General features: G+C 51.4%; 5 protein-coding genes across 5 annotated transcripts; 2 read left to right on the forward strand and 3 right to left on the reverse strand.

Annotated features, from left to right (window-relative positions):
* Positions 1-190: 190 nt before the first annotated feature.
* On the reverse strand, positions 191-2,113 carry BABINDRAFT_165539 (uncharacterized protein; the record flags this gene model as incomplete). The annotated part of the gene is made up of 1 exon (XM_019130346.1): positions 191-2,113. One exon carries the CDS (start codon positions 2,111-2,113, stop codon positions 191-193), a length of 1,923 nt encoding a protein of 640 aa, XP_018987370.1.
* A 328-nt stretch (positions 2,114-2,441) lies between these two features.
* BABINDRAFT_160249 (uncharacterized protein) lies at positions 2,442-3,189 on the reverse strand (the record flags this gene model as incomplete). Its single annotated transcript, XM_019128131.1, has 1 exon — positions 2,442-3,189. A coding segment is annotated over exon 1 (194 nt), but the record flags the coding sequence as incomplete, so codon positions are not given.
* A 90-nt stretch (positions 3,190-3,279) lies between these two features.
* Positions 3,280-4,718, reverse strand: BABINDRAFT_174625 (uncharacterized protein; the record flags this gene model as incomplete). Its single annotated transcript, XM_019130966.1, has 1 exon — positions 3,280-4,718. The coding sequence occupies one exon, from the start codon at positions 4,716-4,718 to the stop codon at positions 3,405-3,407; it is 1,314 nt and encodes a 437-aa protein (XP_018987372.1). The 3' UTR covers positions 3,280-3,404.
* Positions 4,719-5,705: 987 nt separating this feature from the next.
* UTP20 (Utp20p) lies at positions 5,706-13,605 on the forward strand. Its single transcript, XM_019128132.1, has one exon. The coding sequence runs from the start codon at positions 5,714-5,716 to the stop codon at positions 13,517-13,519; it is 7,806 nt and encodes a 2,601-aa protein (XP_018987373.1). The 5' UTR covers positions 5,706-5,713; the 3' UTR covers positions 13,520-13,605.
* An 837-nt stretch (positions 13,606-14,442) lies between these two features.
* Positions 14,443-16,386, forward strand: LKH1 (bifunctional aminopeptidase/epoxide hydrolase; the record flags this gene model as incomplete). Its single annotated transcript, XM_019132484.1, has 1 exon — positions 14,443-16,386. The coding sequence occupies one exon, from the start codon at positions 14,443-14,445 to the stop codon at positions 16,384-16,386; it is 1,944 nt and encodes a 647-aa protein (XP_018987374.1).
* Positions 16,387-16,867: the final 481 nt, after the last annotated feature.

Raw genomic sequence — 16,867 nt, forward strand, 5'->3', positions numbered from 1 at the left:
TGGTGAACGCTCAGCCTCTGAAAGGGAAAAAAAAATATTTGAGTAGAGGACGCGTACCTTTTTATACCCCCTAGGTTGTCACATGGAGTTTTCTGGTTCAAATAAAAACCCCAATTTTAATACCACATAGTACAGACTCAGTAACCACTTAAAATATTCATCTTCGTGGGTCGCTTCCCGCCATCTATATCTACTTTACATACTTATCTTCATGGATCCAGCTTTGACCGATCAAGTTCGCCCCGCACGACTCGGCCAAGCGCAACCAGCAAGCGGCTCGCTTCAAGTCCTTTTTGCGCTTTCCCGCTTTCTTCTGGCTCCAGACATTCTCGCCAAGATGTGTCATCGCCTCGACATCGCCAAAAGAAGCCGAAAGCTCGAGAAACCTGGCGCCCTCGAGCTCATCCCTAGGGACGCCCCATCCGTTCAACACATATATCCCAATGTTATAGAGGGCCTTGCAGTAGGTTTTGTGGTGGGGGGTCCGTGTGGATTCCAGACTCAATTTGAGGGTCATGGGGTCCACCATGACCTCACACTGCGGGGTGCGAGGATTGACCAGAAAGCCAATAGGTTTCATATCTTCACTGCTGGCACACTTGCATAACCAGATAAAGCTATCGCTATGGTTCTTACGCACCCCCTTGCCGTCACAAAGACACTTCGCGTAGAGGAGCATCGCCTCGGTGCTGCCGCGCTCGGCCGCAAGCCGGAAGTGGTACGCAGATTCCATATGACTGCCGAGTTTCGCAAGCGACTTGGCCCGTTGTAAGAGAACATCCTGTTCCAGTCGGTAAGAGCTGTGGTTAGAGGAATTGTGTGGCTTCGGAGATGGCCGGTATCCGAGCAGGGTCGGCAGAGCGTGAGGCTGAATATCTGAAGGTTTATTTGAGTTATCCTGGGGATGTGTCTGTGGGTGATTACCAGAATTTTTCTTCGAAGTAGCCTGTAGCTTTCTCTGGCCAAGAGCAGTTTTGGTGGACTGAGGGTGGCCAGGGCCGCTCCCTGGCTCTCTCGAAGAACTCAATGGAACTTCACTGGAGGTTGTTATAGAGGCCAACGGAGCTTCAGGGATTCTCGCACTCAATGGAACTTCACTGCTTGATCTCAGCGTATCAGCCTGTAAGTCTGCGTAGCCACATACATTCGCCGGGGTTCCACTTCTCAGGGCTTTTGACGTATCGAAGCTGGTATTCCTATTCAATCCGGAACCATGCTTCAACTCGCTAGCAGAAGTCTCTGCCTCCATTAGGTGGAAGGAAGGACCCCTTCTCAAGGAATTACCCATTTCTGGTCCTATTCGCCATTGGGTGCTCAAAACTGGAGCTGACGGGGTTCTTTGTAACTGCTTGACGTTTGGGGGGCCCGGGCTATCAAAGCTGAAGTCGTCGGGGTCAGCTGATCCGTCTAGATCCGAGAGGATGTTTCCCGTAGAATTGGAAGCACGGTGTTGATGGAACCGCTTGGGGTCTTTCCTCTGCGGTCTGGTATCCCCATCATCTTCGAAAACTGCCTGTTGTGGCTGGATATCCGCGTTTGAGCCGATTCTAACCGGTTGGCTCCGCACGCCCTGGATCTTGACATTGAGCGCTTCTTCTGCCGATTGGGTAGCGGAATAGCACATAGTAGAGGGTGCCCGCTCCAGGAATTCCGGGAGGAGTCCACTGTCGAAAGCTTCTACAACCACGCTAGCATTGGACGTTACTAAAGGATTTCTGGTTTTCAGCACCTTCAACTGGGGAACCTCATCGTTTTCGGTCTCCCCCTCGGTATTGAAGCTTAGTTTTCGTCTGACAGATGGGTTACGGAAAACGTATGGTTCCGCTTCCTCACCTCTTAAAGCGCTTGGCACCGTTTCTTCAAGGAAGCCGTCAATGCTGCGTGCTCCGGGTTTATGAATGCGTATTGTATTCGCTGCCACTTGCGAGTCACCACATCTCAGCCGGAGCGCCGAAACGGAGATGCTGCTTGGCAGCGCCACTCCCGCACTGAACGAGCGGAAGTTGACATTGCCGATCTCGTCCAAGGGGGAGTTTGCCGACAGTAGGACAGTCATGCTGACGGACCGAAAGCTCCCGGGGGCTAGCGAGGGGTTGTGTGTGGGGTTGGCCATGGTGTCAGTCTGAGGATAACAGGGGATAGGTGAGTTGAAATGGAGACCGGTAGGAGATATTAACAGGACGGTTGGTATTTGAGCAAGGTTGAAGGGCCGAGAAAACGAAGTGGAAGGTGCTAAGTTGGGTTTTGGCTAGCAGGATCGGTCTATAGAACGAACCTAAGAAGGATCTATAGTAGAAGTAAGTCGATAGAGAGCTGCTTAATATTACGAGTCGATCCTATCGAGAATCGACTCGCCGTCTATTCTTAGCGCATTGCCAAATTTTCCCATGCGAATAGCCTCCTTGCAGGGTACGCCGCACGCAGATCGCGCACAGGTCTAAGTGAGATAGCGCGGTTGGGGCTGAGAAGGGCTGGGAAAATGTGCCACTAGCCGATGTTTTGCAACCGCCGACGAGATTAGGTGTAGCCGGATGAACCTCGAACGGTTGAAGCGAAGAGTGACTAGCCTTCAAGTCTGCGATAGATGACATCAATCAGCGGAAGCTGCACGCCGAGAATAAATCTTGGCTGAAGAGAAAGAGTAATGGCTCGGTAAAGACTTTTTCGGGGAGGTTTTATGGGTTCGCTGAGTTTTTAATGATTCTCATAAGGATGAATGGAAAGAGAGGATGCCTAGCTACGAGTTTTCGGCACACGAAGGTCCCTTTTACGTCCGAATCGCGTGGGCGTATGATGCGAGTATGCGTACATCCTGAAAAGGCATAGTTGCAGATCCCATTTCAGGAGGACCCCGACAGACTCTGTCAGTCGTTGCGGGGTTTCCTCAAAGATGTGCTTCAAGGAAATATAGGCCAGTTTATTAACAACCATGGGATAGCTTGATAACCACCTATATGGCTAATCAAATACACACTTAAAGATGAAACTCGTCGTCAGGTACTAAAATCATCTCGCGATCTTGCATGAACAATAAACCCTATTATTTCGGGACCAACCGCTAGCCCTTGGGAAACACCTGTGAGCGGATCCTGTAATCTGGACGAAATATTTTATGGCATTGTCAATTTGGCCTACCCCCCGTTTGATATTGACCTGGATGGGAGCTGTAGAGGTATCACTGTTTAACGCGTCAAGTGAGTACGCATAAACATTGTCTCTGCAAAAGTCATATCCCTCCTAGATCTACACTTCGGCTATAACATTTCAGATTTAATTGGTTATACTTTAGCTATAAAATTTCAGATGCAATAGGCTATAATACCTCTGCTATAATATTTCAGATGTAATAGGCTATAATACTTTAGCTGTAATTCTTCCTAAGTTTTATTCATGCACTTCTAGCGTTACGCTGCCCCGGCGATATCAATAATGATGTTCACCACAGACACAAATACCTCCACACTGACCAACACAATCACGACAAACTCCAAGTACTCCTCATGCGAATGGCCAAGCTGCTCCTTCAACATCTGCAACAAGTCGGAAATCACCTCAAGGCGCTGATTGAGCAACTCAACCCGCTGATTGATCTCCAAGTAGCCCCTGGTGGCCTGATAGATGGGCTCTAAATGAGGCTCCGCCCACATCAACTCGGGCGAGTCCAACACGGAGCCGTGCAAGTTGATGTTGATGCGCAAGATGAACAACTCGCCGATGGACTTCATGATCTCGTCGCGGTTCATCTCGACCTTCCCGGTGTTGGCAATCTGCAGCGGGATGTCTTGGGTGTCTTCGATGGTATTATCAACCAACTCCTCGAACAACGAAATCTTGACCGACTGTGAGATGGCGTGACTGACGGAGAGCTTCAACATGTAGTTGTTGTCGTCCCGCAACGTGATAAAATCGTTGTAAATCCGCGGCTGGTACGATCGCGTGATGTAGTAGTTGAACTCCTCGACCTGGATATCCTCCTCGGCCAACTTTTCGCTCTCAAACTTGGCCAAGTCCTCCAAAAATGACTGCTCCTCCCGCACTGAGAAGCCCCACATCACCACCACCCCGTACTCGAAGATGAACAAGTCGGACCGCTTGCTCGTGACATCAATGTCCCCTCCTTCGTCTGCTAAACGCATCACCACCGGCTGCGTCTGCTCATCGATTCCAGGCGACGCCACACGGTCTCTGACGGGGCTAACGGTGCGTCTGGATGGGGAGTCGGACGTCCGACGGTTGGTGCTAGACTTACGGCTGCCAGGGTTGCTCCCACGCCAGTCTTTATACGCAAACGGCGTGTAGAGACACTCGTCAAAGAGCTTGGGAGAGGTATTGTGAACCCGTTTGCGGTCCTTCAACCAGCGTATCAAGTCCTTCATCTTGTACGTCCCGGCCGTGCAATACGCCGTGACGCGCGGCAACAAGTCACGGTGCGATTTACTCAATGTCTCCGCGTCCTTCCGCGCCGGCGTGTCTTTGATCCGTGTGACCTGTGAGTACACGTCTCGGCCACTCTCTTCGCCGACGTCAATGGGGTCGTCCGGCAAAAGCCGCAATTTCTGTGTCGTCCTAGATGTTCTCTGGGGACCAAGGAGCTTTTTGGGCTTCGGGGGCGTAACACCATTCGGTGTGGCACTAACCGGCGTGGCACCATTCGGCGATATCAAACCAGGCACGGGTGTTTCTGCGCCAGCTGGCAACAATGGACTCGTTTCGGACATTATATTGCTTCTAGGTCTGTTCAATGACAATAACAAACACCTCTCAAGATGGATGGTGATTTCAATCTGCGCGAACCTCTTCGGGTCTAACGGGCAAACTCATCAGAATTCGCTAATATCTAAGGATAAGAATGTGCTATGTTCTATGTGCGCTTATGTAAGCAGATTACGTCAGCGGTCCCTGGACCAATGGCTGGGAATGACGACAAGTCTTTTTTTTCATTGGATTTATCAAAATGAGGTGAAAGATGGTTAGGATAATGAGGAAGAGAAATGGTGGTGAGGAGTGGTTTTAATTTTGCGAAAGAGGCGTTGGGTGGAAGCTGGGAGGGTTTGTGTGTGGAGGAGCTCTTCTACAAGATGTGGAGTTATGCACAAAACCGTCGAAAAAGCATCTGACGGTAGATAAATATTTTTAAAGATATATGAGAGTGGTCAGTGTAGAGAGGTTGTGAAAAGGACGAGGCAGAGGACTGATCGCGTGAAAGAAAACGGGTCTCACGACAAGCGGTCAAGACCGGTTATATAAGTCGGATTCCTTATTGTATAGTTTTGACAGATTGTTTTGACAGATTGTTTTGATAGGTTGTTTTATGACATCACTTAAAGTCATCGCATCCTTTGCTTCTCAATTTATTCCCTTTTCCTTGAAAGATAGCATGTAGATAAGGTGGTTGTACGGCTTCTGTTATTCCGAACTAGGCTATAGCTCTACAAAATCTGCTAGCTGTGCTCAGACCTTTAACCGCTAAAATTGTCTTAATAGTAAAATATTTCTGTACTAAGTTGACCATTACCATCCAACCATTTGGAACAGAAACAAACAACAAGCCAGTATACACACAAGTCTTGACAGTCCAGCCTTCGGCTCTAGCTCGTAGTCCTGCACCTACGCTCATCCCACGTGACAAAATATTTTTTCACTTACAAATTTTTCATGCATATTTATCTCCATACATCTCTCCTCCCATCTTTCTCACCACTCTTCTTCACACATGGGGATCAAACAGAAAACCACAAAGTCGTCCCGCCGCCACGCATACTCATCCTTCCGGGAGCGTATAGAGGCTATCAAGATTGAGCCGGCGCTCAAGCTTACCAAGCGCGCGCACGACTACGTGGAGACGTCGCACCTCCTCGCGACGTTCGAGCACTGGAAGGAGGTGAACATTTCCGGCGATTTCACCGAGTTTGGTTCCGAGATTGAAAGCTACGTGCAAACGCTCCCTCAGATCCTCTACCACCAGAAGGAAATCTTCCAGGCCTTGACCAAACACATTCGCAACAACGATGCTCACTCCATCCAGCCACTTATGGAGATGCTCGCACAGTTCGTCCATGATTTGGGACCAGACTTTCTTCCATACTACCAGGAAACCCTCGACTTGCTCATTGCCCTCACGCTTGACCGAAACGTGACCCATTCCGAGACTCTCGAGGCAACCTTCACGTGCATGGCCTTCATCTTCAAGTACCTCTCGCGTCACCTCGCGACGGACCTCTTGCCCACGTTCATCACCTTGAAGCCGCTTTTGAAATTAACCACCCGAGAGTACATTTCCCGCTTCTGCTCCGAAGCTTTGTCGTTCTTGATCAGGAAGACCAACCAGCAGAGCTTGGTGGCTATTATCGCTGAGTCACTTAACAACGAAAAGGCCTTGTTGGATAGCAACTACCACTACTGCAATGCCTTGAGCATCATGTTCAGTGAGGCCATGAAGAACACCCAGGGGACTTTCCACACCCGTTCGCTCATCATTGTCGAGCAGTTGTTGCATAACTGTTTGATGGTGGATAACAACGCGAAAACGCTCTCCGTCATATCCGACGTTCTCTTGAAAGTGTTCAACCACGGGACGCCCGAGTCGTTAAAGGGTTTCTTGGAAGTTACATTGGGGTCCATCACCGAGATCCTAACCGCCAGCGAGACCTCCTTGGCTAGTCTCACGAACTCTGATAGCCCCGCTAACACAGTTGTCTGCGAAAGACTCATTGCCGTATCGCAGATTATCACCACGCTCATTTTCGCGGAAAGCGGGAAGAAAATCGAAGACTGGTCGCCCCTCCTCGCGGTCACCGACCAGTTATTCGCCCACACCCAATCACTCACTCCTTCTTCAGAGCCAAGCTACGCCGATCTCTATTATACCCTTCTCGATTCCGTCTCCTTTCTCGCGGCCGTGCTCATTCGTAACTGCGAGTTGAAGGACCTCACGAAGTATCATGTAACGCTTTTCCGCCACATGTACGGGCTCAACGATGGCCACAACTTCCTCCCCTTCCTCGAGGTGGCGCTCAACCTTTCGACCGAAAAAACCCTTTCGTTTGCCGCGAAATACCTCCAGGACTTTGTCTCTTCCAAGTGGGCACACCCGGGCTTTGACGAAAAAATTGCACTTTTTCTCACAAACCTCGCGGAAAAGGACCTTTTGGCGAAAACCCCGACCCCCGGAAAGTTGTCGGTCGTCATCAGCCACAAGTTCCACGAAACCGTTCTCACCTACTTTGTTGGCCTCCGCATCGATCCATCTAGCACGCATGATTTGCAACAGGTTTATTGGCGCTTGTTGATCCTTAGACACACCAGCGGCGTCCGCGAGGCTGCGCCCCTCCTCCGCATCCTCACGCAGATCTCCACCGGCGCGGCAACGCGTCTCGGACACGATCTCTGCGGGATGATTTTGGAGTCGCTTGCCGTCCAGGACTTGTCCGATGAGGTTTACCGGACGATTTTGGCAAATATTATCGAAAACTTCAACGGCTTCAAGCTCAGCACGCCGTATGTGACGGGTGTCCTTCGCTTTGTTTCGGCGCTCTCCCACGAGAATTCCCGGGCCTTCTTGGTCGATAACTTCTCTGTTTTCGTCCAGAGCATTGCCTCGAACGTGTACCTTCCCCACCACGACGCCAGATACGTGGCGCTTCAGCTTTTGATTGCAACTTTGGAGAAGGCCGGGCGTGACGTTCCCTCGTTGATCTCCCAGTGCCGTTTGATCGAGGAAATTCCGTTGACCTTGCAAACCGGCAGAGACATCATCTTGCGAGTGAGGAACTTGGGCATGGACTTTGCCAAGGAAGCATCTGCCGATGCCCTTGTCACTGAAGTTGTCACCCGCTTCATGTTTGGTTTGTTGTCAAACAAGTTTGCGCCGTGCTGGGAGGCAGTTTACGAGGCTCTCCCAAGTCTTGTGAGCAAGGCCACCGAACAGCTCTGGGAATTGGCGTACGAGCTTATAGCCAGAAACTACAGGCAGTCCGCCACATTGGACGCGGAATTGGCTGAAAGCGAGGCTGGGGTGGTTCTCAACACTAGACTCGACAAGTGGCTTCCGTCCGATTACCGTTTGAGAGATACGTTCAAGTATAATAATCGCTACTTTGCCCACTTGATGCATCCACAGGCATCTTTCATCGTCTATGCCGATTCTAAAAGGGCCGAGGTTGACTTTACTGAGTTCATGAGGGGCCAGGCCATCAAGGCGTTAGCGACAGTGAAGGTTGTCGCTGAAAAGCATTCCCAGCTCTTGGTTCCGTTCCTTTTGAATGATGAGGATGAGGATGAGGATGAGGATGAAGAAGAGGATGAGGAAGAGAATGAAGAAGAGGATGAGGATGAGAAAAAGGAAACTACACCACAAACTTCAACTTCGTCTCGCCTGTGGAGTGTGAAAGACCGCAACGCCGTCGTCTCGCTCTTTGCCAAGTTTAACAACCTCAGAAAGGTTCACCGTTCGGCTGAGGTCTATCAGTATCTCCTCCGTCTTCTTGGTAACCGCAATTCCGTCGTCCAGAAGATCGCACTTGAGTGTCTCCTCAACTTCAAAAACCAACAGGTCAACCGCTACAAGAACAACCTTGAGTGTCTCCTCGAGGAATCCACATTCAGAGACGAGATCGCCAAGTTCCTCACCACATCTGAGACCAGTACGATCAACTCCCAGGACCTTGACCACTTGATGCCGCTCGTGATCCGGATCCTCTTCGGGCGGGCCCAGACCGCCAAGACGGGCGGAAACAAGACGGGACGCAAGTTTGCCGTTGTTTCCGTCTTGCCAAACATCCAAGACAAGTACATTGTGGACTTTTTGAAGTTGGGGTCAGACCGGATTGACCACGAAAAGTACTTTGGTGCGCTCAGATCGCCAGGTGAGACCTATGACCTGCCGCTTGGTTCGCTCTCAACTCGCTCACCTGATATCTCTGAGAAGGCGCTTCGCCGTCTTTCCGGTTTTGTCAACCTCCTCACCGACGTCTACTCCACTCTCGGACTCAACTACCCCCAGGTCCTTTGCTCTACCGTCGAACCGCTTCTCTACGCGCTCTGTGTCTCCCAGTACGCCGTGGACCACCGCACAGATCTTCCTGACCCCACCCTCGAGAAGGCCGCCCGTAACATCAGACAATTTGGGATGAGAAACCTCAGCGAGCTCTTCACCCTTCTTGGCGCCAACTTCGACTGGTCCCTGTATATTCCGCTCATCTACTCCCAGATCGTGTCGCCCCGCTTCGAGAACTTTGCAGAAGAGAACCTCCAGCAGCCGTCGGCGTTAATGAAGATGATCACCGGCTGGGCTTCCGCCGAGGCACACTTTTCCTTCCTCTACCACGAGGACTTTGCGGCCGCGCGTGCGCTTCTCTCGTTGTTGCCGAACGCGCACGCCAAAGACTCCGTTATTCTTACGATCATGGAGTTTGCCACGAGCATCACTGCGCAGTCGTTGGACGATGAAAGATTCATTCACCTTGTGGCATTGGTGGTGGAGTCATGTCTTGCAACGCTTCCGGCGATCTTTACACGTGTCGCGAGCCGTGAACTCAACGCGCGCGCGATCGCGCTCCTCCTCGCACTCATCGACCGTGGCTACATCAGCGACAATACCACCAAGAAGGCGCTCATTGACGCGCTTTGTCTCGCGATGGACAAGCCGAACCAGCACGTGGATATGCGCGACAAAGTGAGCATCCTCAAGGCCCTTGCCGCGCTTGTGGGCGACTTTGACTGCTCCCTCGTCGAAGTGACCCCTCTTTACGAGTCCTGCTCCAAGGCGTTCAAGGTCTACAGTGACCGCAACATCCGCAAGACGTTGATTTCCGTGTTCGAGAGCATGGGTGGCAGGTTTAGCGAGCTCGAGCGCGTGGGGGAGCTTATTTCCAACTTGAACGCCTACTCGGCAAAGTATCTCGACCAACCAGACTTTGAAAAGCGCTTGGCCGCCTACAAGACCATCAACGATGCGCAGTACCCGCTCTTTTCGCCAATGGAGTGGCTTCCGCTTCTCTATTCCGCACTCTTCCAGATCAACGACGACGAGTTTGGGATCAGAACCAACGCCACGTACCTTCTCAACCGCTTTGTGGATGCGTTTTCCCAGAGAGACTCGCCTGAAGAGGCCGCGCCGTTTGTCCAGTTGTTCAAGAACGTGGTGCTTCCGCACCTCCGCCTCGGGTTGAGAAAGGAGAAGGAGACGACCCAGACCGAGTTTATCTCTGTGCTTGCGCACATTGTGGAGCATGCGAAGTACTACACCGAGCTCGATGACATGAAGGTGTTGCTTTTTGGAGGGGATGAGGAGGTGAACTTCTTCTACAACATTAACCACATCCAGTTGCACCGTCGCCAGAGAGCCGTCAGAAGGGTCAGGGACGTTAGAAATGAGCTTTGTGATAACTCCGTGTCGCACTACCTTCTCCCGTTGATCGAGCACTATGCGTTTTGCAAGGATGACAAGTTGCGGAACCTTGCGAACGACAGTATCGAGACTATTGGCGCGTTGGCACGGTGTGTGAGTTGGAACCAGTACAAGGCATTGTTGAGACGGTATATCTCGTATGTTCGGTCGAAGCCAGAGCAGTTGCGAGATGTGGTTGGATTGGTTGTAGCCGTCTCAGGGGCGTTGTTAGCCTCGACGAAGGCAAGGGCTGTTGCAGAGCCAGAGGACGAGGTGGATGCCGAAATTGCCGACGTTGACATGGCTGGCGCGGCTAAGGCTGACATTACAGATATCATCCGTAAGATGCCCTCCAACCCTGCTGACATTATCGTCTACATCACTGGCGAGCTCTTCCCAAAGCTCACTAAGGTCCTCACTCTCCGTGACGACGAAACCATTGTCCACCGAATTCCTCTCTCGGAAGCACTCACCTCCTTGGTCATGTGCCTTCCAGAGGAGCAGATTCTCCTTGAGCTCCCCGGAATCCTCACCTCCGTCTGCCAGATCATGCGGTCGCGTTCCGAAGAGCTCCGTGACGCGGTAAGAAAGAACCTTGGGCGGATGGCGAAGCTTCTCGGGGCCCAGTACATCCAGTTCATCCTCAAGGAGCTCAAGGGCGCCTTGACCCGTGGCTCCCAGATCCACGTGCTTTCGTTCACCATCCACGCGTTGCTTGTGTCGATGAAGGACGAGCTTTCTCACGGGGACCTTGATGAGTCCGCGGTACTCATTGTGAACGTGATTATGGAGGACGTGTTTGGGGCTGCTGGCCAGGAGAAAGACGCTGACGGCTACACTAGCAAGATGAAGGAGGTCAAGCACAACAAATCGTTCGACACGGGCGAGCTTTTAGCGGCAAACATCTCTTTGAAGACCTTCAACAAGCTCATCACGCCTGTAAAGTTGTTGCTTCGCGAGCGAATCCAGCTCAAGACCCAGAACAAGCTCGAGGAGTTGTTGCGCCGCTACGCCTTGGGGTTGAACCACAACGATGAAGCGTCTTCCAGAGACCTTCTTGTGCTCTGCTACGAGCTCCACAAGCAATCAGTGGAAATTCTCGGGAACCCAGAGAACGACGGGAAGACCGAGGCCGCCGACCATTTCCTCGTCAAGCTTTCGTCCCGGCCGCTCAAGACCCAGATGGAGTACTCTTTGTACGTCTACACCCTCCAGAAGTTTGCTTTTGATCTCTTGCGAACGGCCATCACCCGTCACCAGACGTTGATGACCACTGAAAGCCTCCTGGGCTTTGTGCCGCTATTGGAAGACAGCTTGCACGCCGAGAACGAGGGTGTTATGGTGTCGTGTCTCAAGGCGTTGAACCTCATTGTCAGGCTTCCGTTCGCGGAGGAAACCGACGCTGTGTTTAAAACCTGCGCCAGACGGACGTTGACCATTATCAAGGATACGCCAAACACAAACTCTGAGCTTTCCCAGATGTGCTTGCGTTTCCTCGCGACGGTCATCCGCCACAAGGAGGACATCAAGTTGAAGGATACGGCTGTGAGCTACATCTTGGTGAGAATCCAGCCAGATTTGGAAGAGCCAAACCGCCAGGGGTTGGCATTCAACTTCCTCAAATCGGTTGTTTCGAAGCTCATTCCGGTGCCAGAGGTGTATGACACTATGGATAAGGTTTCTCAGATCATGGTGACGAACCACGCGAAGGAGATCCGAGACATGGCCCGGAGCGTCTACTTCCAGTTCTTGATGACCTACGACCAGGGGCGCGGCCGAATCGAGAAGCAGTTCAAGTTCTTGATCAGCAACCTTGAGTATCCAGCCCAGGCCGGTCGTCAGTCTGTCATGGAGCTTGTCAACTTGGTGCTCAACAAGGCCTCGTCCGAGTTGTTACAGCGCATTGCGCTCTCCTTCTTTGTTCCGCTCGCGAACGTGTTTGTTGCCGATGATGCCCACAAGTGCCGTGAGATGGCGCTTGTGTTGATCACTACGATTCTCAAGAAGCTCAAGGACGTGCCAAACTCCCGTGAGGCGGTGGAAAAGTACTTGCTTGCGTGGATCCAGCAGGAAGACAACGAGTTGTTGTCGATTTGTGGGTTGAAGGTGTACAAAACGTACGCCTCGGAGGTTGGGTTGGGTGTAAATTCCGCCTTGGACGCTGCGGCCTTGAAGCGGATCACCCGTACCCTCGATTTAGCAAAGAACAACGAAGAGGAAGAAGCAGAGGTCGAATGGGAGTCAGTTCACGCATCGTTGACCGTGTTTGGGGCCATTGCGGGCCAGCTAGGTGAGAGTGCATTTGTGGAGGAGCTCAGACCAATTTGGGATAACGTGACCGATTCGCTTTTGTATCCACATAGTTGGGTCAGAAGTGTCGCATGTCGTCTTACCGGGATGCTTCTTTCTCGCCTTGGAAGCCTTGCCGCTGGGTTCGGCTACACCGACTACGATGTCCAGACCATCGCCACGCGCTTACTCCGCCAGCTCTCCGCCCCTTCCATCGAGACCCAGCTTGGCACCCAGATTGTCAAGAACTTGGTTGCCATCACAATGTTCTGGACCAAGAACTCTACACTCTACCAGTCCAGGGCGATGGCGCCGTCGCACAAGCCGGTTATCGGCACGGTGGAGGAGGAGCCAAAGTACAAGTACGCCACGGACTGGATCGGAACGCGTATCTCGGCTATCATGAGAAACGAGGCCAACAACCACGCGATGTTTGTGTCAAAGAAGTCTGCCATTCAGTTTTCCGCGATGATGTGTCAGGTCTTGCCACTCGACCGCTTGACCGATGTGGCCCAGAACTTGATTTTGGCCTTGTACAACTTTACCGAGATGGAGACCGCGACCGACGCCGAGAAGGAGTTGGGCGACTTGGCCTTGGAGTGTCTCCAGTTGATGGAGTCCAAGTTGGGTGTGTCTGATTACACCCGTTTGTACACTACCGTCAGACAGCAGGTGACAAAGAGACGCCAGGATAGGCGGGCCAAGAAGGCCCATTTGGCCATCACCGCGCCCGACGTTGCCGCGAAGCGCAAGATGAAGAAGCATGAGCGTTTCCGTGAGAAGAGAAAGCACGAAAAGGATGACAACGGGTACTACCACAGCAAGAAGAAGAGAATGGTGTAGGGGTTGTATTTTTAATGTATGATAGTTTTAAGCTGAGTAGATGAGCAGGCCACCAAAGGAGAACCACCCAGATTATTTGATTTTTAATGTGCTTATAAGATTGTACGTTGTAAATGGGGTACAAAGTACACGGCTGATATATCCTTTAACCATGGTTATAAAACCCATGGGCATTAGATCAAACCACCGTACACAACTTATCGATTAGATCTGTCAAGTGTTTTAGACCTACAACGCATGTGGACGGACGTGAACTCCTTTTCGTCTCCTAAATTATTATCCCTGGCAAAGGAGTACATATAGTTAGAAATCCCTTGTAATACTTTGTCAACGTCCAAGATAGCCGTTGGCACCAAGCGCTTCCACAACTCCTCTTTCCCACCCACGTCATGCATTAAAAAGCTCAATATTACCTTCTCCCAAAGTCAATTATTTTACCTGCCAACCAATTTTGAAGCCCCTCTTTTCAATGTCATGATACTAAGAAAAACCGGTACGACTCCGTGTTTCTTAAAATCCCGCTCTCTTTTTTGTCCAGCTATGCACTCACTATTGTGCATGCATATAATGCCGCTTGCCTCTATGGCACAGCAGACTTCCGCCTAAGATAGAAAAATAATCTGAATCAGCCAAAAAAAAAAAAAAAAGTATGGAAACAATAATATGGCACTTTTTAACAAATGTCGGAAAAAGCCAATAATTTACCCTCGTCTCAAGTACTTTGGGTTCTCTACCACAACCTTTTTTTTTTTTTTTTTGACTCCTCCCGTTGACACATGAACGTACGGCCCCGAGCGGCGCATGCGGCTTTGAATGCTTCATTTTTCGAGCGGGCAACCAACCGCGACCCCCAACTTCTCTTTATAACCGCCTCCACCGCCTTTCTGACCTGAAACCACACCACTCCTAAGCAAATACCACAGATGTTTTCCCATATTTCCCCAAAAATCGCAGAGGTTGTCGTGGCGCACCTCCCTGCAGCCTCGCCAGAGATCGACCCCTCCACCAACTCCAACTACCTCAGCTTCGACATCCAGCACACGGCGTTCGACTGGGATGTTTCCTTCACCACCAAGACGCTTTCTGGGTCCGTTACGCACACGCTTGCCGCCAAGACGGCTGTCAACAGTATCAGATTGGACACCTCCTACCTTAACGTCACCGCTGTTTCCGTCAACGGTGCCACTGTTCCGTTCACCATCGGTGCTAGAACCGAACCGTTGGGCGCCCCGCTCACGGTCCAGTACGCTGCCCAACCGGCGGAAAAGCTTTCCCTCAGATTGGAGTACGCCACCACTGCTGAGTGCACGGCCTTGCAGTGGCTCGAGCCTGAACAGACCGACGGTGGTGAGTTCCCGTACTTGTTCTCGCAGTGCCAGGCCATCCACGCGAGATCGTTGTTTCCGTGCTTCGACACCCCAGCGGTGAAGGTGCCACTTTCCTACAAGATTGTCTCGCCGTACCCTGTTTTGGCATCCGGGCTCCGTGTGGAGGCGGGTCTGACCTCTAGCACGCTTGAGTTAGCCGCCGTTGCCAAGTCTGAATCCTCCGTCTACCACTTCAACCAGCCAATCCCAGTGCCGTCCTACCTTGTGGCTATTTCTTCGGGTGACTTGGTCTCGGCCACGATCGGCCCACGCTCACTTGTCTACTCCGAGCCATCCACCATCTCCTCGTGTCAGCACGAGTTCTGTGCTGACACCGAGTCGTTCATTTCCACGGCCGAGAAGCTCATCTTCCCGTACGAATGGTCGCAGTACAACATCTTGGTGCTTGTGTCATCCTTCCCATACGGTGGGATGGAGAACCCAAACATCACCTTTGCTACCCCAACGTTGATTTCCGGCGACAGGCAGAATGTTGATGTCATTGCACACGAGTTGGCCCACTCCTGGTCGGGTAACTTGGTCACCAACGCGTCCTGGGAACACTTCTGGTTGAACGAAGGCTGGACCGTGTACATTGAGAGAAGAATCGTGGGTGCGATCCACGGTGAGGCCCACCGCCACTTCTCTGCCATCATCGGCTGGGAGGCGCTTGTCAACTCCATCAAGTCAATGGGCGTGTCTGCGAATAGGTTTTCGACCATGGTCCAGGACCTCAAGGACGGTACCGACCCAGATGACTCCTTCTCCTCTGTTCCTTACGAAAAAGGGTTCAACTTGTTGTACCACATTGAGACCGTTTTGGGCGGCCCACAGGTGTTTGACGCTTTCATTCCACACTACTTCAACAAGTTTAGCAAGAAATCGTTGGATACGTACGAGTTTTTGGACACCTTGTACGAGTTCTTTGCTGATAAGAGGGACTTGTTGGACACTATTGACTGGAACACTTGGTTATACGGCGCCGGGTTGCCACCAAAACCGAAATTTGACACCACCTTGGTGGACCAGTGCTACGCCTTGGCCGATAGATGGACCGCCGCGGCGAATAGCGCCAAGACCGAAGCTCAGTTGCGCGAGGAGTTCTCGCCTGAGGATATCACGGAGTTCTCAGCCAACCAGAATGTGGTCTTCTTGGACACGTTGTCGTCACAGCAGGCGACCGGAGCTGCCGACTGGGCGAGCGTTCAGGGTCAATTGGTGTTGCGCACATTGTCAGGGATTTATTCCGAATACGCCGTTTCGAAAAACGCCGAGGTTGTGTTCCGCTACAGTAGATTGGCCGTCACCGGGAAGTTGAGCGAGTACTATCCGACCTTGGCGAATTGGTTGGGGACCGTCGGGAGAATGAAGTTTGTCAGACCGGGGTTCAGCTTGTTGAACAGTGTGGACAGAGAGTTGGCGCTCAAGACGTTTGCGAAGTTTGAGGGTGGATACCATCCGATTTGCAAGGGAATGGTGAAGAAGGATTTGGGGTTGTGAGAGGGCAAGCGACACGAGGTTTCCCGTGCATATATTTATATTTCTTATAAGCTCTTTAGAAGTCGAAGTGAGTGAGGCGCAGCAACGAAAGTAGACAGGTAATCCACGCTAAATCGAAGCAAGCATTGCTGGTAAGGCGAGCACAGTTGGACAATATAGAAAATGCCAACTAATAGCGGTTACTGTTACTGAAAGGTTCGATGTAAACGCACCCTGTTTAGCCCGTTTTAATTTGTGCTGGGTCAGAACTTTAGAGAATTGCAAATAATCCAGCTGCCTTCACGATGCATTCTAAACGGGTAATCAGAAGCGATACTGGGATGGTTGAAGCAGCTAATGGCTGTAATTGAAATAGCTGATAATCGGGTTCCTTACGTAGTCACCACCTTAGGGCCAAGGGAAATATAATAGCCTTAAATGACGAAAAGGTATTCAGGATAGCATGTGATCGAATAGGTAGCTCACCAAGGTGCTTGGTGCT

Source organism: Babjeviella inositovora (genome assembly GCF_001661335.1).
Source record: "Babjeviella inositovora NRRL Y-12698 unplaced genomic scaffold BABINscaffold_2, whole genome shotgun sequence".
Taxonomy (NCBI): Eukaryota; Fungi; Ascomycota; class Pichiomycetes; order Serinales; genus Babjeviella; species Babjeviella inositovora.